At 48.0% G+C, this 13,519-nt stretch overlaps 6 protein-coding genes across 6 annotated transcripts; 3 read left to right on the forward strand and 3 right to left on the reverse strand.

Annotated features, from left to right (window-relative positions):
- Nucleotides 1-866: 866 nt before the first annotated feature.
- Nucleotides 867-1,805, reverse strand: EV420DRAFT_1478045 (uncharacterized protein; the record flags this gene model as incomplete). Its single annotated transcript, XM_060469456.1, is given in 4 exon segments — nt 867-965; nt 1,100-1,135; nt 1,155-1,199; nt 1,350-1,805. 4 exon segments carry the CDS (start codon nt 1,803-1,805, stop codon nt 867-869), a joined length of 636 nt encoding a protein of 211 aa, XP_060333148.1.
- A 909-nt stretch (nt 1,806-2,714) lies between these two features.
- On the forward strand, nt 2,715-4,900 carry EV420DRAFT_188807 (uncharacterized protein). The gene is made up of 7 exons (XM_060481139.1): nt 2,715-2,866; nt 2,915-3,331; nt 3,388-3,623; nt 3,684-3,764; nt 3,827-3,929; nt 3,983-4,025; nt 4,076-4,900. Exons 2-7 carry the CDS (start codon nt 2,979-2,981, stop codon nt 4,727-4,729), a joined length of 1,470 nt encoding a protein of 489 aa, XP_060333149.1. The 5' UTR covers nt 2,715-2,866; nt 2,915-2,978; the 3' UTR covers nt 4,730-4,900.
- Nucleotides 4,901-6,150: 1,250 nt separating this feature from the next.
- Nucleotides 6,151-7,622, reverse strand: EV420DRAFT_1669096 (uncharacterized protein; the record flags this gene model as incomplete). Its single annotated transcript, XM_060479019.1, has 5 exons — nt 6,151-6,657; nt 6,715-6,735; nt 6,794-6,969; nt 7,016-7,410; nt 7,463-7,622. 5 exons carry the CDS (start codon nt 7,620-7,622, stop codon nt 6,570-6,572), a joined length of 840 nt encoding a protein of 279 aa, XP_060333150.1. The 3' UTR covers nt 6,151-6,569.
- Nucleotides 7,623-8,513: 891 nt separating this feature from the next.
- EV420DRAFT_1531100 (uncharacterized protein) lies at nt 8,514-8,814 on the reverse strand. The gene is made up of 2 exons (XM_060472648.1): nt 8,691-8,814; nt 8,514-8,642 (listed from the first exon to the last, which is right to left on the reverse strand). The coding sequence occupies exons 1-2, from the start codon at nt 8,798-8,800 to the stop codon at nt 8,546-8,548; spliced, it is 207 nt and encodes a 68-aa protein (XP_060333151.1). The 5' UTR covers nt 8,801-8,814; the 3' UTR covers nt 8,514-8,545.
- EV420DRAFT_1531101 (uncharacterized protein) lies at nt 8,815-9,789 on the forward strand. Its single transcript, XM_060472649.1, has 3 exons — nt 8,815-8,993; nt 9,057-9,400; nt 9,457-9,789. Exons 1-3 carry the CDS (start codon nt 8,828-8,830, stop codon nt 9,718-9,720), a joined length of 774 nt encoding a protein of 257 aa, XP_060333152.1. The 5' UTR covers nt 8,815-8,827; the 3' UTR covers nt 9,721-9,789.
- Nucleotides 9,588-10,848, forward strand: EV420DRAFT_189062 (uncharacterized protein). Its single transcript, XM_060481141.1, has 2 exons — nt 9,588-9,669; nt 9,730-10,848. Exon 2 carries the CDS (start codon nt 9,807-9,809, stop codon nt 10,791-10,793), a length of 987 nt encoding a protein of 328 aa, XP_060333153.1. The 5' UTR covers nt 9,588-9,669; nt 9,730-9,806; the 3' UTR covers nt 10,794-10,848.
- Nucleotides 10,849-13,519: the final 2,671 nt, after the last annotated feature.

A 13,519-nucleotide genomic window follows, 5' to 3' on the forward strand; every position in this document is an offset into this window, starting at 1 on the left:
AATGTAGATTAAATTGGTGCAAGTGAGACTGCTGGATCACGAAAACACATACGAGCCGGCGGCGAACTCGGCCTTGGATATATATACGAGATTAGGGGAGAACGATGCAGGGTTAACTTCAGCGAAGCATGGATTGAATAGCTCTAATATTCATTTTATGTTATTGTCCATAACATGGTCATCCCAGCCATCAGCTGAGGTGGAGCGGGGCTCGGTAGTGAAATAATTCAATCATTATCTGAAATTCTAAGAGAGAGCCGTCTAGCATTTCCCTTGAGTAGTTCGGATTCGACGGCATCACGTACTTCACCAATAGCTCACATTCTAGAAATATTCCTCTATGGCCACCATTGACATATGCATGGCCTAGCTATGGCCGACCACACTCCTTTACCGACGTCCTTTTCACGCCCCTCTGGTTCTACATCATCTAGCTGGTTCATGCAAAAAGACTGAAAAGGTAGTGCACTCCTTTCTCTTGCGGGTACTTAGATGGAAGATGCAGAACGGCATGTTGAGATGTCCGGTGAGTCAGAAAGACGCGATCACGACGCACTCGTCTGAATTTGAAAACAGAGTCGGCCTGTGATCTTTACCAGCACAAGTGAGAACCTTGTTTAGCTATCGTCTTAACGAACACAGAACGACATTCGCTCACACGTTGAGGTTCTTTATATGTCTTCCTTTATTCAATTATCGTCTAGGCAAACGAGGAAGCGATCGACCTTGAACATGCCAATGTTGCAATTCTTGTCCAATCAGCAAAGCGAGGGAGGATGAACTTGGGCAGCGACTATCATTGAGGACAAGCATGGAAAACCACGAGAACGGTCATTTCAGTCGTATTTGCGTTGTTGCAACATTTCTTAACTCGATTTACAAGCATCGGCCATTTTCTCTATGCACTTTCTGAATCCCGTTCGTTTCAGTTGCCTGTCTACTGACGCGTCTTGCCGCAACAAGGTCTATGTAGTCGTAAGAAAAATCAAGTGGGACGAATAAAAAGTAGGTAAGCAATACGAATAAGTCCTTATCCTTCAACCGTATCGGACAATCCTCAGTGTCAGAAACCTCGAACGTGCAGCTAATTAGTACACACCCCGACAGTTTCGGTGACGTCAGGGTAACCCGGGCGCTGGTCACGTATGGCAGACCTTTAGGGGAACGTGGGGGCTACTTAAGTAGGAGTATTGGATCGTCTAGGTACCGAAATCTCGAGGAGTTAAATATTAACTCATAATACCAACAAGTGACGCTGGAGGTGTGTCCTCGCTATCCTAAGAGAACGACGCCGGTAACTCTCTAAGAAAACTTCAAAATCGAATGAAAATCAAGGAAGTGAAACAAACGCGCCCTATCACGGCACCGGTATCGACCCGAGTCTTGCCATCTGCGCCGTAAGAATTTACCATCGCACTCGGAGAAAACTTGCGTTCCAACTCCCCTCTCGTCTTGACTCTGTTCGGCACGCGGGAAAATTCAGGAGGTACAGGGATAGCGTCAATCTCCTTCGGAGAGTAGGCTCGACCGCTGAGATCCGCAAAGCAACAGACGAATTTGTGTGTTTGGCCCTTGGAGTCATCGTAGCGGACGATGCTGGCTGGCCTGCTTGTTTCCGATTCGACGACGCGGAGTAGAGACTTGACTGCGTCTCTAGGATCATTAGAGGATTGATAGATGTCTAAAGCATCATCTTCGAGCTCGTAGCCGACAAAGACGACGGGGAACCCGCCCATGATTTTAACTTGAAGCTTGAACGTGGAAGTCAAGGACAAAGGTGCATTGCGGGTGGCGGTGCGGGTCATAGCGCTAGCGTCTCTGCTCAAAATGTGAAAAAACCTGGGAGTGTACTCCGAGTATACGTTGCCCTCGGGGTCCTTTATCATCAGGTATTGTTCCGACGTTAAGAATGCATGCTATGAAATCGTGATCCTGTGTAACAATATACTAAGCAATACTATCTTTGTCAACGGTCCGTTCACAAGGTTACCTTTGGTAACAGCCAAACGACTGTATAGGAAGCGACTAGAAAGGCAGGGAGGACGAGAGGTAGGATAGCCCCAAGTAATAGTGTTCTCTTATTGGATGGCACCCAGACCTGGAAAAATATTCACGGAAATCGCGACATATATAGTTGCCGTTGGCTGCGAGCCGTCGTGTAATAAGCCTCCCACACCACGCCATGATAATACATCGTGTGGGGTAGCGCGCTCGCCATGTTTTAATAAGATTCATTACCAGATGATGAATTGGTCCCAAGGACAAATATAAAACACGGAAATCCATAGCCAACCCTCTAATATGCCGCCCATTCTTCCTCATCATTGAACTTGTTCCGCGACTTACTGGGTCCCGAAATGTAAGCAGAAATTAACGGATGTGAGCCCTTAATACATACGCTGCACAGCAGACTTATTTCCGATAATGCCATCTCCTCATGACCCAAATTATGAACCAAGCGCCTGTGTTTTCTATAGTCGGAGTACCTGGCGCTCATATGTTGTTTATGGGGCGATAAGCGCAGTTTAGTATGACCTGAACTTGAGGTTGTCGCTTCGGAGAGTCCAAGCTTGTGTTTCTCGAACCCGTGGGACTCAGGTGACTCGCGTAACAAAAGAACTTGTTAGATCTGGACCTAAAGAAATGACAGAGCAGAGCCAGGTAGATTTCCTTCAGCAAAGTGAGTATTCCTCGTGTCAGCAGTAAGGCAAGGGCTGGCAAAGAGGCGTGACGATACTGTGACAATTCAACTTTGGTGGCTCGATGTGGCGATAGCAATTCGACCTGGACCTCCACATACCCGTCTTCAGGTCTTCAACCACAGACCTGCTGTATTGTTGCATTTCTATGTCCTGCTATCCTTTAGGTCTGTCTTTTCTCTGGAGATGATAATTAGTCTTATTGGCTCTTACAGATACCTAGACCGTTACCGAATCGTCATCCTATAGGTCGCTCTCCCTTCGCTGCTGGGATATACGATGACGGGGTCGTCGTATCGTCTCGAAACACCGCGTTCTCGGCAGCATCCGGACCCTTTGCATTTTGAACACTCGTCATTTACCCCATCTTCGGTCATTAGCAGCCATCAACACTCACCGAAGTCGCCACCACTCCTTTACGAATTGCCTTCTCCTACATCCATGTCGCCACCTACGAGCCCCAAGTCCAAGGGACGCCTCATCTCACCAACTTCCCCCTCATTTCCCGGTCGTTCAAGAACACCCAGGAGCGGCAGGCCGACCCCACCGCCGGTCCGTCGAAATCGTTCAGTCACCCCGCTGGGAGTCGTTCAGAGTGACTTGGAAAGGTTCGCCGACCAATGTCGGGCCTGGTGCGTATGGAAGAGACTCCCTTTAGGCAAAACTAACAGTTCCATCATTTATCAAGGTATTTCAATCAAGACGATAAGGCCGGACATCTGATGACCCAGACTCTGGCGACTATAGCTCCGTCTCAGCGTGCATCTTACGCAAGGTTACAAGCGTCCACGCGCGCAGCCTACCATCGTTCCGTAACTGCAAGAAGGCACGCCGAATTCGAGGCTCACTTGAGTGCGACACTGCCTGGTGGGTCCTTGTTGCCCCACTCCCGAGCGAATCCAAGCAGTCCCGCTGCACAGAAAGGTATTTACTGTGATCCCAAATCCTTACGACGCGACGATTGAGTACATGCACTATTTTCAGAACGTCTCGATCGATTTCAGCGCTTTCTGCGAACATGGTGTACATTGGGGATGCCAGGACCGCAACCTTTCTTTTACGGATGTCAGTCTTTTCTTATTTTATGGTACTGTAATGATGACACTCAGATCATGTCTCTCCTTCAGTATGGGCATTAATGCGATTGCAAACTATACCAGAGAATATCGGAGGTGCAGGTTGCAATAGAATAGACTGGGAGATCGATGATGCTGTGTTTAAAGAGACAGCGTAGGTTTCTCCCCAGCCTCTTTTGATTGTCCAGCTCAACCGTGCCTTTCTAGTGGGAAAGATTTTATGCTTGAAGCAATAGATGTTCTGAAAGGAGTGAGTTATACATAAAACCATCCGCGTACATATCACTCATATTTTTTAAGGTGCTAGCATTTGAAGAAACGTCTTCATCCAAAAGAGCATCTTCCGCCGTTACCGATGAGCTCGCATCGCATGGCATTGCACATTCGCGCTCCCAATCTCAGCCTCTCTCATCTCAAAGCCCCATGCATATAGTAAAAGGCGCGACGCCTAAACGTCCACGGGCTCCTAGTGATCCCTTTCTGGATACACCGGCACTTTCACGTTCTGTTGGATCATCATTATCACAATCATCTGACACCAACTCGACATTACTTACAACTCTGATTTCTGATAAAGTAGACGACCCTCCAAGTCCTCTTTCTGCCTACGAGGAAGAGTATGTGTCGCCGACGGCTCGAGGCAGATCTGCACAGGATGATCTGTCTGAAGAGTTCTTGCGTGTCTGGACATCGCCCGATCTCCCAAATTCTGAGTACCGCGACCTACTCAAGTCGTTCCCTTCTTTTCTGACTCGACGACCTTTGCCTCGGTTTCCGACACCGTCCAAGTTACATGCAACTGATTTGGAGGAAGGTTTTGTGGATACGCTAGACGCCAAACAAATCCGCTTCGGAACCGGTTGCATGTGGATTGGCGCTAAGCAGCGCAGTGATGGCTGGCAGGGCAGTTGGTGGTCAAGATTTATATCGTGGTGGAAAGAGACATTTTGCTAGATGCATCATGCCTTTCGCTTCGTTCTGATTTTTTCCCGCTGCGCTTGGACTATATGTACCCTTCATGCATCTTTCGCAGTTAAGTATCTTGTTTCAATGTTTGCATTTCTCGCACCATCTACAGGAAGTACATTTGCACACCGCCTATCATATCTCACTGTCTATGGTGATTCGGGACATACTACAATTCATGTATTCGTACTGTCATACTAGTTCAGTTGTTGACACCTCGTTCCCGATACTGATCTGAGCCAGTCCGGTCCTAAATTTGCCTGCCGCTTTGCGGCACCCGCCACAGGCACCCCTGCTATATTTATTTTTCTGAGGTCGTACTAACAACCCATGATTGATTCTAGTAAGATCACTCAAGTCATTCGATATGCAAGGACACTTGGTTGTGTTTTGAGCGAATCCCCAATAATATTTCTAGTCTTCGACACCATACTGTATAACCAAAGCATAGTCACGACTGCTATCTTGGTCAAGACTCAAGTTGGCTGCCGCTGCCCCAAGTTGGAATGGATATGGTAACTGTCACGGCTCCCCGTCAAGTTCCTAGTGCCACGCACTGCGCTTCTCTCATATTCAGAAGTCTATTCTAATAGATATGATGCATTTCTTCATCAGATCCTGGAGCGCTCTGTAAGCAAGATATCGGCTGGACCTTCATGCCAAGTCTTGGTCTCATGCCTCTGATGCAATGAGCATCTATTTCTATGCATGGAAGCTTGATCAAGGACCAAGAGGTACCAGTGGTTGAGTCCGAAAGGGTTACACGTGAGGATCTGCCTTCACACAGAATCGACCTCGATCGGGTCAGGCTAAAGAGACTCATTGCCGGCTTTATCCCGCGGTCAGGTCCATGAGTTCCGTGAGTCTCATCCATTCGTGCCTTGACCGTGGAGCTAAGTACGTCGTGATGCGATAAACGCACGAGTTACTATCGAACTGTCGGCCGCGGCAGTTTCTCTTGGCGCGAGAAAGAAGGGGAAAGGGAATGTATTGAACATAGGCACTCTGCCAACTGGTCCGGGTGCAAAGTGTTAAACTGAACGAAGACAGCCGAGGCGAGATGGAATTCATTGCTGTCAGAGACCGAATGTCGCCCGGTTCCGAGCCTACCAATGATGCAAATTACTTGCATGTCCGATTCTGATCCCGTCGTTGCGTAACTTCACTTAACACTAGACTGTGGCGTTACTTCGCGATAGTTCGGATGAAGCCTAGGCAACACAGACTGAGAGCAACACAACAGGTCGGAACCGATGGCTTTCAAATTCGCATGCGCACCTGTGCGAATAATAGATGGTAGTGATTCATTTCATAGTGCGAATAGACCGATCATGATTGCAATCAATTGGCAAATCTAACTGAGTAATGGGATTCGTTCTCGGGATTATAGTGTAGTCTTGGCATGAGCACTTGTGGATATTGTTTCGACACCTTCATGTCTATTTAAGTTGCTCTTTTCCTTTTCCTACGGCCTTCGGCTACCGGGTACCTACCCTTTGAAGGATCAATGTTCAGTAGTCCACGGTAGCCCTCGCCTGCTCGTGGGGACTGGAGAAATTATGGATGGGTCATTCAGCGATATAGTTGCTCCGTCCTCTGCGCATTGCATGGAATAACCATGTGGCAATATCGGCGCAATTGTAGCGCAAGCAGAAGGATTGCATGCAGGTGGATCAGTAGGCACTCGCAAACATCTATGGGCCACAATAATCTGACCGTTTAGTTGTTCAAAAATTATCCGCTTTCACTGGTACTATCTTACAAGGTCAGAGCGAGAAAAAAATTGGCACAATTACAACGAAAGCTGGTAGTCGATATGCCAGAAAAGTCATCGGGCGTCGCGGCCACCAGGTGACCTCGAATCTTGAGAGTATTGGAGTAGCGCAGCGTTGAGAGCCCTAACGGTGGTTTTGTGGCTGTCGAATAAGCGTATAAGCGCACATACATACATAAAAGTCTTGTGAGAAGCTTACTCTGCAACGTCATTCTGAACACTAATGTAAATACATTAGCCGTGGATATCGCGAGGTACCGGTGGTGAGATACACACACCTTTGGAAACTTTCATTCAACCTAAACCTGGACCTGAGACCACGCGCTACGGACCATACATCGGAATCAAAAGCGTACCGTTTGTTCTCAGACTCCAAGTACTCGATCTTTCTTGATCTGGCGTCTCGCTCCTTCTCGGCGGCTGTTTTTTGCCTTTCAAGAGTGCGAATTTGAGACTGGAGTACTTTGAGCTCGTTTATAATTAGATCAAGTGTGGTTGACGGAGTGTAGGTACCCGTCTGAGAAGGAGAGCCATTGTGCTGGAAAATGGTCAAGTGGCAGCAAATGGCCTCGAGAAAAATTACATGCAAATGGTTTTGGGGCCCGTGATGTACTGGGAGGCGTAGGCAATCCAGACTCTTCCTCTTCGCCCTTCAACATGCGGACGGGATTAAGGGTGTACTCCGCCTCAGGCTGAGACAGAGGCTGGGAAGACGAGAATGGATCAGCGGTGCTTTGGGAAGAGCTTTGGGTACTAGTTTGAGTAGACTGTGTTGGTCCATCATCCAAACGCGGGCGCTTTTCTTGGCAAGGCGTATTCGGGTCTGAGGTCGAACGTTTCAGAGGGGTCGATGAAGTTGGCTGAGAGTCGGGTGAGACCAGAGTGTCTTCCCAAGCTGGTCGTTGCCAGTCAGTTAAACTGGCTTTACTAAAAACAACAAAACTCACCAAAGAATTTGCAAGAGCTAGGGTCACCATTGGACTTGGGGCAACGAAGGAAGGCGCTGGGGACATTGAATAAGCATGCTAATGGTACCTTAAACGTGATTATGGCTGTACCGTCCCGGATTATTTGGGGTATGAGAAACCAAGCGTTGAGCAGGAACATTTCAGTGACATGTTACATTGACGTTACTGCTGGTCCTAACCATGGGTGACTGAGGTGTGAAGAACATGACGGTAAGAGAAGGGTTAGATATAGTTACCAAATATGGATTGATATGACTGATCCGACCCCTCCGGAGCATTCAAGAAATGATTCGTATTCAAAAACTACACTTCAAACGTTACACAGCCAATAACCGTTCAACCGATATCATGATTGATAACTTTAGTTAAAGTCCTGACCGTATTCTTCAAGCTGAAAACCGTCATGAGCATTCAGATGATACTGATTGAGAGTGCTCTTACTCTTCAATGTCCTTTTCATACTTCTGAAGAGACTCCTTTAACCTGAATTGGATGTCAACATAGGAGTTGGGGTGAGTCAATATGAGCATACATTCTGTTTTCAGTCTCTAATTCATCGACCAGGTTGGCTGTTGCTTTTGAAGCGGACTTTTGCCCTTCAAGACTACGAATTTCTTCAGCAAGCCTTGAAAAGTCATTGGAGATTGAAGCCAAGAGGCTGGATGGAGTGATGCGGGAACGGGAAGGCGATGGCGGCGCTTCGCGTGTCATTTTCCTCGGCAATGAACTTGGTGGGGTTTGGAGTCCATCTTCCATATCGTACTCTTGCTTTACAGGATTGAGGGTGTATTCGCTTGTAGATGCGAAGTTGGAATGTGAGGCGCCAGCAAACACATCATCTTGTCCGACGAGAGCCTGCGTGATATCGTTGATTCGCTTCTTCTTGCTCGTCGGGGTAGATGGGAATCTGGCAGGAGATTGAGGGCTATCATCAATCCGTGGTCGCTTGTGTATAGACGGAGATTCCAACAGGGAGTCGGAAAGGTTGCGTTTCAATGGAGAACTAGGAGGACTAGAAGGTAACGATGGTTTGACGACTTCGTCATCCCAAGCTGGAATCTGTTAGTGGCCTGTACAGCTAGAATATCTGCGGCATTGCCTACCAAAGAAGTTGCATTGATTGGGGTCGTCCCGACTCTTTGCGCAGCGATAAAAGTCGCTGCAGGCATGAGTTTGTCGTCATAAGATGAGAATGTTGATTGCCTACCGGCCGGGATTCTTGACGCTGTGCGAAGTATAATGAGCTGCATGAACGCCGCCGTGGCAGTTGCAGAGAATATTTCCGTGAGCATCAACCTTGACAAAGACTTGGGACATGGTGGTGGCGTGTGAACAACGTGAACGATGGCTCTTGCCAGAAACAACGTCGCCGTCGACGATCACGAGAACCCGCTATGTAAATGTGGACTTCGAGCAAGGGTCATCACCTCCCGTGGTATAACTCATCCTGACCGCGACTATTACCGTTGTCCAAAGGAACGAAACGACCCTACTCTCTGTCGTTTGTTTGGTGAGCTCGTTTGGTTTTGGGTCGTTGACTGAATTTTGAATTGCAAGATATATCCATGGTTAGTCTGGGTGGATGAAGCGATCATGCCAACGCTCAAACGAAACTTAGCTACCGACGCTGAGCAAGAATCGCCTTCAAAGCGAACACGGACGGCTCTACCACCCACCACTCCAATCAAGAAACCTTATTCCAACTTTCCTTCAACCCCTGCTAGTAAGCAGAAGCGTATTGAAGATATTAAGAGTGGTCTTACGTCCCCGACAACTCCAACTACGGACAGCAAGAAGAACAGGCTCGAGCAGAACGAGCGCGACGGTGACGTTTTTTCATCACCATCGTCATCGTTGCGGCAAAGGGAATATGTGCTGCCACCTGTGAAGCAGGAGGGAGACGATGAGGCACCTGTTGTCCGTCCTTCGACCTTATCTTTCAACGTATAAACCTGATTCGAAATCTTCCTTAGCCTCAGGCTAATTTGCCCACGCCCGGCTCAATACAAACGAGCCTCGTAGACGCCACCGAGTCAATTCTAAATGACATGACCGTACTTAGGGACGAGGTCGCAACGATATGGAGACTCAAAGTAGCTGCAGAGCGTGGTAGGGATGCCAAAGCGAGGAGAATTGAGCAACTCGAGGCAAGGGTTCGTGAGCTCGAAACAGAAAACGAGAGGTATGTATGTCTTTTCTCTGTTTTGTGTTGTAACTTCTCATATCTCGAAGGCTGAAAAATCGAGCCTGATTTATATAGTGTTGAAGAAGGCTAATATTTGTACCCGATTATTCAATTTCAGTTCCTTTGATCTAAACCACTATGTCGCTCCTCATCCTTTCAGCCTCTGCCGTCTCTCAAGTAACCTCAACTTTCTCTGCTAATGATCTCCGGTCTCTGATGGCAAACGTATTTGCCATCGTCTCGTCGTCTTCGGATCCAGCGTATACTCCTCCTCGTATTGGAATACCCACGGAGCGTCACCATGCGTTGTTTATGCCTGCACGCATACCCGACCTAGGAACCGCGATAAAGATCGTGTCCGTACCTCGTGAAGGCGGTGGTGGTTTACCCGCAAGCACTTTGGTGCTAGATAAGGAATCAGGCGCAGTCAAAGCCGTGATCAATGCGCGGGAGCTAACTGCATTGAGGAATGCGGCAGGCTCTCTTCTATCGACGACATTGGTGGGAATGTCCGAACCTCGAGTTCTGGTCGCGTTTGGGGCTGGCACACAGGTTGAGAAACACATTGAGTTGCATGTGAAGGCGTTACCCACAATCAAGCGTTGTGTCATCGTCAATCGCATTATGAATAGCAGATTGCAGGGTTTGATGGCCAGATTAGCTACAACTTGTCCCGGTGTCGAGTTGGAAGCTGCTCCACAAGATCGTGTCAAGGATCTTCTGGCGTTAGCAGATATTATTGTCACAGCTACACCCGCTCTTGAACCGCTCTTCCCCTCGAATTGGGTGAGAAGCGGAACACACGTTGTGCTTATTGGGAGCTACAAAAAGGAAATGCACGAGGTTGATCGCGCCTTGATAGAAAGGGCATTTAAAGGCGTTCTGCTGGTGGACTCTAGAGAAGCATGTTATGCAGAAGCTGGGGAGTTGGAAGAAGGCGATCCGGTTGTCGAGATAGGCGAGGTCAAGCAACGGAGGAGGGATAACTACGTTGATGACTTTGATGGGCCCGTCACCATGTTCAAGTCTGTTGGTGTCGGGCTTCAGGATGTTGCTATCGCTTGCGCTGTTGTTGAAAGAGCTCAAAGCCTAGGCATTGGCCTTGTGGTGGAAGGGTATGATTGATTGTTGTCATAAGATACGGGGAGACAATTATATTGAGGTATTGACAGCTACTACAACAGATAGTACTGCTAATTGCGGCTGCCGTCTGGTTATCCGCGGCTTTCACAGTCAAGGCAACAAAGTCCGAACACCCACAAAGTCACCGCCGCCACTTGATAGCAATTATACGTCGACGTCTCAAGTTTGTATACCTCTCTATTGCATCGTTGCCAGTTGTGGGGCAACGCTATTGCCCCAAATAGCTTCTATATCGATACGCCATGCTGCGCAGATTCATTTGGCTACCTGATATTAAGCGAACGATGGATACAACGCTTCCGATATACCCGATACAAACGAACATACGGGTTTCCCAAAATTGTAACAGCCCAAAAGGAGGTTCCGCTGGGTAAGATTCGCTGATGCACCTTATTTGCCATGTTCCGACAGCGAACGGCATAGTGTATTCGCGGTTCTATTCAACGGTACCATTGAATGGATGGTTGGAAGGTTCTCTGGTGCAGGCGTGACCCTCATTGAGAATTTCCATTCAAAGCCGGTGTCGAAGAACATATATCCGAGGCTAGTGAGCTGCTCGCGGACTAAAGAATTAAAAGGAAAGCATACGAGATCTGATTATCTCCCAACCTGCACGCGTCGTACAATCAAGAGACTTGCTCCGTCGCTTACATATGGACGAAGAGGCATCATTCTTTCGCCGAAAGTCCCAATTATACCCACAATTGCAAACAATCCATCAGTATAGTACGCTACCTGACAGCATCGGCTTGAAGATGAGGAAGTTGCCTAACCCGTCCCCTGATAAAGAGTTAACGTACGATGAACTGTCGCTTAGTCAAACCGCTGGAAAGCTAAGAAGGATGTACGGAAAAGTTCCGAAGTTGAATCAGTCGAACCTTGGACGGCCTAGCAGTCACCCGGGTCGATATGGCCTAGATATCACCACTGTGTGAACAGTCCGGAGTCTCCAAAGTTAAGATAACGTTTAGCGGTGCCCGGATTCGACATCGACTTCATCAGCCGGTGCGGGAGGAGCCGTCTTGAGCATACGTATATGACCAGGTGAAAGAGGGGGGAACGGGTAGGACTGGTGTCATGAGGCACACCCGACGCTGTTGTCGCGTACTAGATAACCGTATTTGTTCTGTTATATGGGGCAACAACAACAGCGTGATATTCTCCCCACGTATTCACTGCGTTCAAGAGGAGTTAGTTTCCTCGGGACAAAACATGGTGCCTGTCCATGTGTGTGGACGGTGTTTTTGTAGGAGAGCTTGAAGAAAAACGTAGCCTGCGTGGATTTATGATGACCCAGCGAACTGTGCAGTACTAATACCGCTAGGAACAGTAAACAGCATGATCAGGAGTTCCAAAGAATGGTATTCAGAGCGCGATTCGCGCCATTGGCGGAACATACAAAGTTCCGTTGTATCCTATTGTATAATATCATTATTAAGACCTGGGGAAATGACGCAAATTAACGCACATGACGAATAGTAGGACCGACTCGGGAGTGACTCATGAGTGGAAAAAAACCCAAGACCAAGGAACATGACTCCGCCTAGGAAAATACCTTATATCGGGATTCGGAACCTGTGTGAGGGGAAATTGAAGACCGCTGCTGCGCCCGATCCATGTCGTTGTTGGTGTAGTTTAGACTGCGTCAAAGTGCGGAATTTCGAACTTTCTATCGACTCCGGCTACTTGGTTGGAGATAAAACGCAATCCTATGCAATCCTAGCGTCTGGCTTGAAAGACAATGCACCGAAAATCGTACCTATATAATATATCCGGACGCCGATGAGCAAAGGTCGCAGGTGATATTTCACACAAGGCCTTGAAATTTAAAACGCGTTTTGGCCGTGTTGTCAATATTTTCCTTGGCGATGCTGCCTTGGCAATCCAAATCGATTGTTACTTGAGAAGAGCGAGGTCAAAGTAACGCTTGGCCCTATCACCTGAAAATTAGGTGACGTCAGTGCTAGTGGGTCGCTGGGAAGCACTGGAATCGTCTGAAAATGATATGTATTCGGCAAAAGAAAGTTAGAAAGACCGTAGATATACTTACACGGTTATCAAGATCGATACCCGCGCATCGGTTTCAGCGTTCCGCGACATTCGTAGTGCCTGGTCCCTAAGTCCAAGGTAGAATTTGTGTTTCTCGAAAACGCATCGCTCAAGCACCAGCGGCAGGCCTTGCAACACGACGATGCCACGTAAGGCTGTATCTAGATCCAGCTTGGTGAAAAAAGTAGCAGGCAGGCGGCATAAATTTGCCATGACAGTGCCTTCTGTTTGAGGGCCAGGTCGAAATACTACACAAACATCGGGCAAAAAGGGCTTAGCAAGGGTGCTTGCAACTGTTCGCCTGGATGACGGAACAAGGTGGCAATTAGATGGAAGGGTCGAATAGTAATCGGAGAAGTAGTACAGGGTAAGCAATCGGGAGCAGTGGACGCGGACTTTTCTTGCTCTGAGCCAATTCAGTTAACGTGTTACCGTACTGCATTGCCAGTACGACAGGAAGATATAGTACTCAAACACTGGAGTACCACCGGAAAACGGGATGGAAGATCGGGATACCAATTTGGGCGATGCACGATACCAGGGTTACATCTGTGACATTGGAGCGTTTTGAACATTGAACGTTGACAGCAAGATGATCTCTGTGGAAACTAAATACGTGGGACCTTCCGATGGCTCAGAAACTGGGTTGGTCGTGCAGA

The sequence above is a fragment of the Desarmillaria tabescens genome, assembly GCF_030435595.1.
Source record: "Desarmillaria tabescens strain CCBAS 213 chromosome Unknown EV420scaffold_11, whole genome shotgun sequence".
Classification (NCBI taxonomy): Eukaryota; Fungi; Basidiomycota; class Agaricomycetes; order Agaricales; family Physalacriaceae; genus Desarmillaria; species Desarmillaria tabescens.

Coding starts and splice junctions, on each gene's coding strand:
- EV420DRAFT_188807 (XM_060481139.1), top strand. CDS start 2,979: ATGACGGGGTCGTCGTATCGTCTCGAAACACCGCGTTCTCGGCAGCAT. Junction 3,624..3,683: donor CAGTCCCGCTGCACAGAAAG/GTATTTACTGTG, acceptor CACTATTTTCAG/AACGTCTCGATCGATTTCAG. Junction 3,930..3,982: donor GCTGTGTTTAAAGAGACAGC/GTAGGTTTCTCC, acceptor GTGCCTTTCTAG/TGGGAAAGATTTTATGCTTG.
- EV420DRAFT_189062 (XM_060481141.1), top strand. CDS start 9,807: ATGTCGCTCCTCATCCTTTCAGCCTCTGCCGTCTCTCAAGTAACCTCA.
- EV420DRAFT_1531101 (XM_060472649.1), top strand. CDS start 8,828: ATGGCTCTTGCCAGAAACAACGTCGCCGTCGACGATCACGAGAACCCG. Junction 8,994..9,056: donor TACTCTCTGTCGTTTGTTTG/GTGAGCTCGTTT, acceptor ATCCATGGTTAG/TCTGGGTGGATGAAGCGATC. Junction 9,401..9,456: donor GAGACGATGAGGCACCTGTT/GTCCGTCCTTCG, acceptor AATCTTCCTTAG/CCTCAGGCTAATTTGCCCAC.
- EV420DRAFT_1531100 (XM_060472648.1), bottom strand. CDS start 8,800: ATGTCCCAAGTCTTTGTCAAGGTTGATGCTCACGGAAATATTCTCTGC. Junction 8,643..8,690: donor AGCGTCAAGAATCCCGGCCG/GTAGGCAATCAA, acceptor TCATGCCTGCAG/CGACTTTTATCGCTGCGCAA.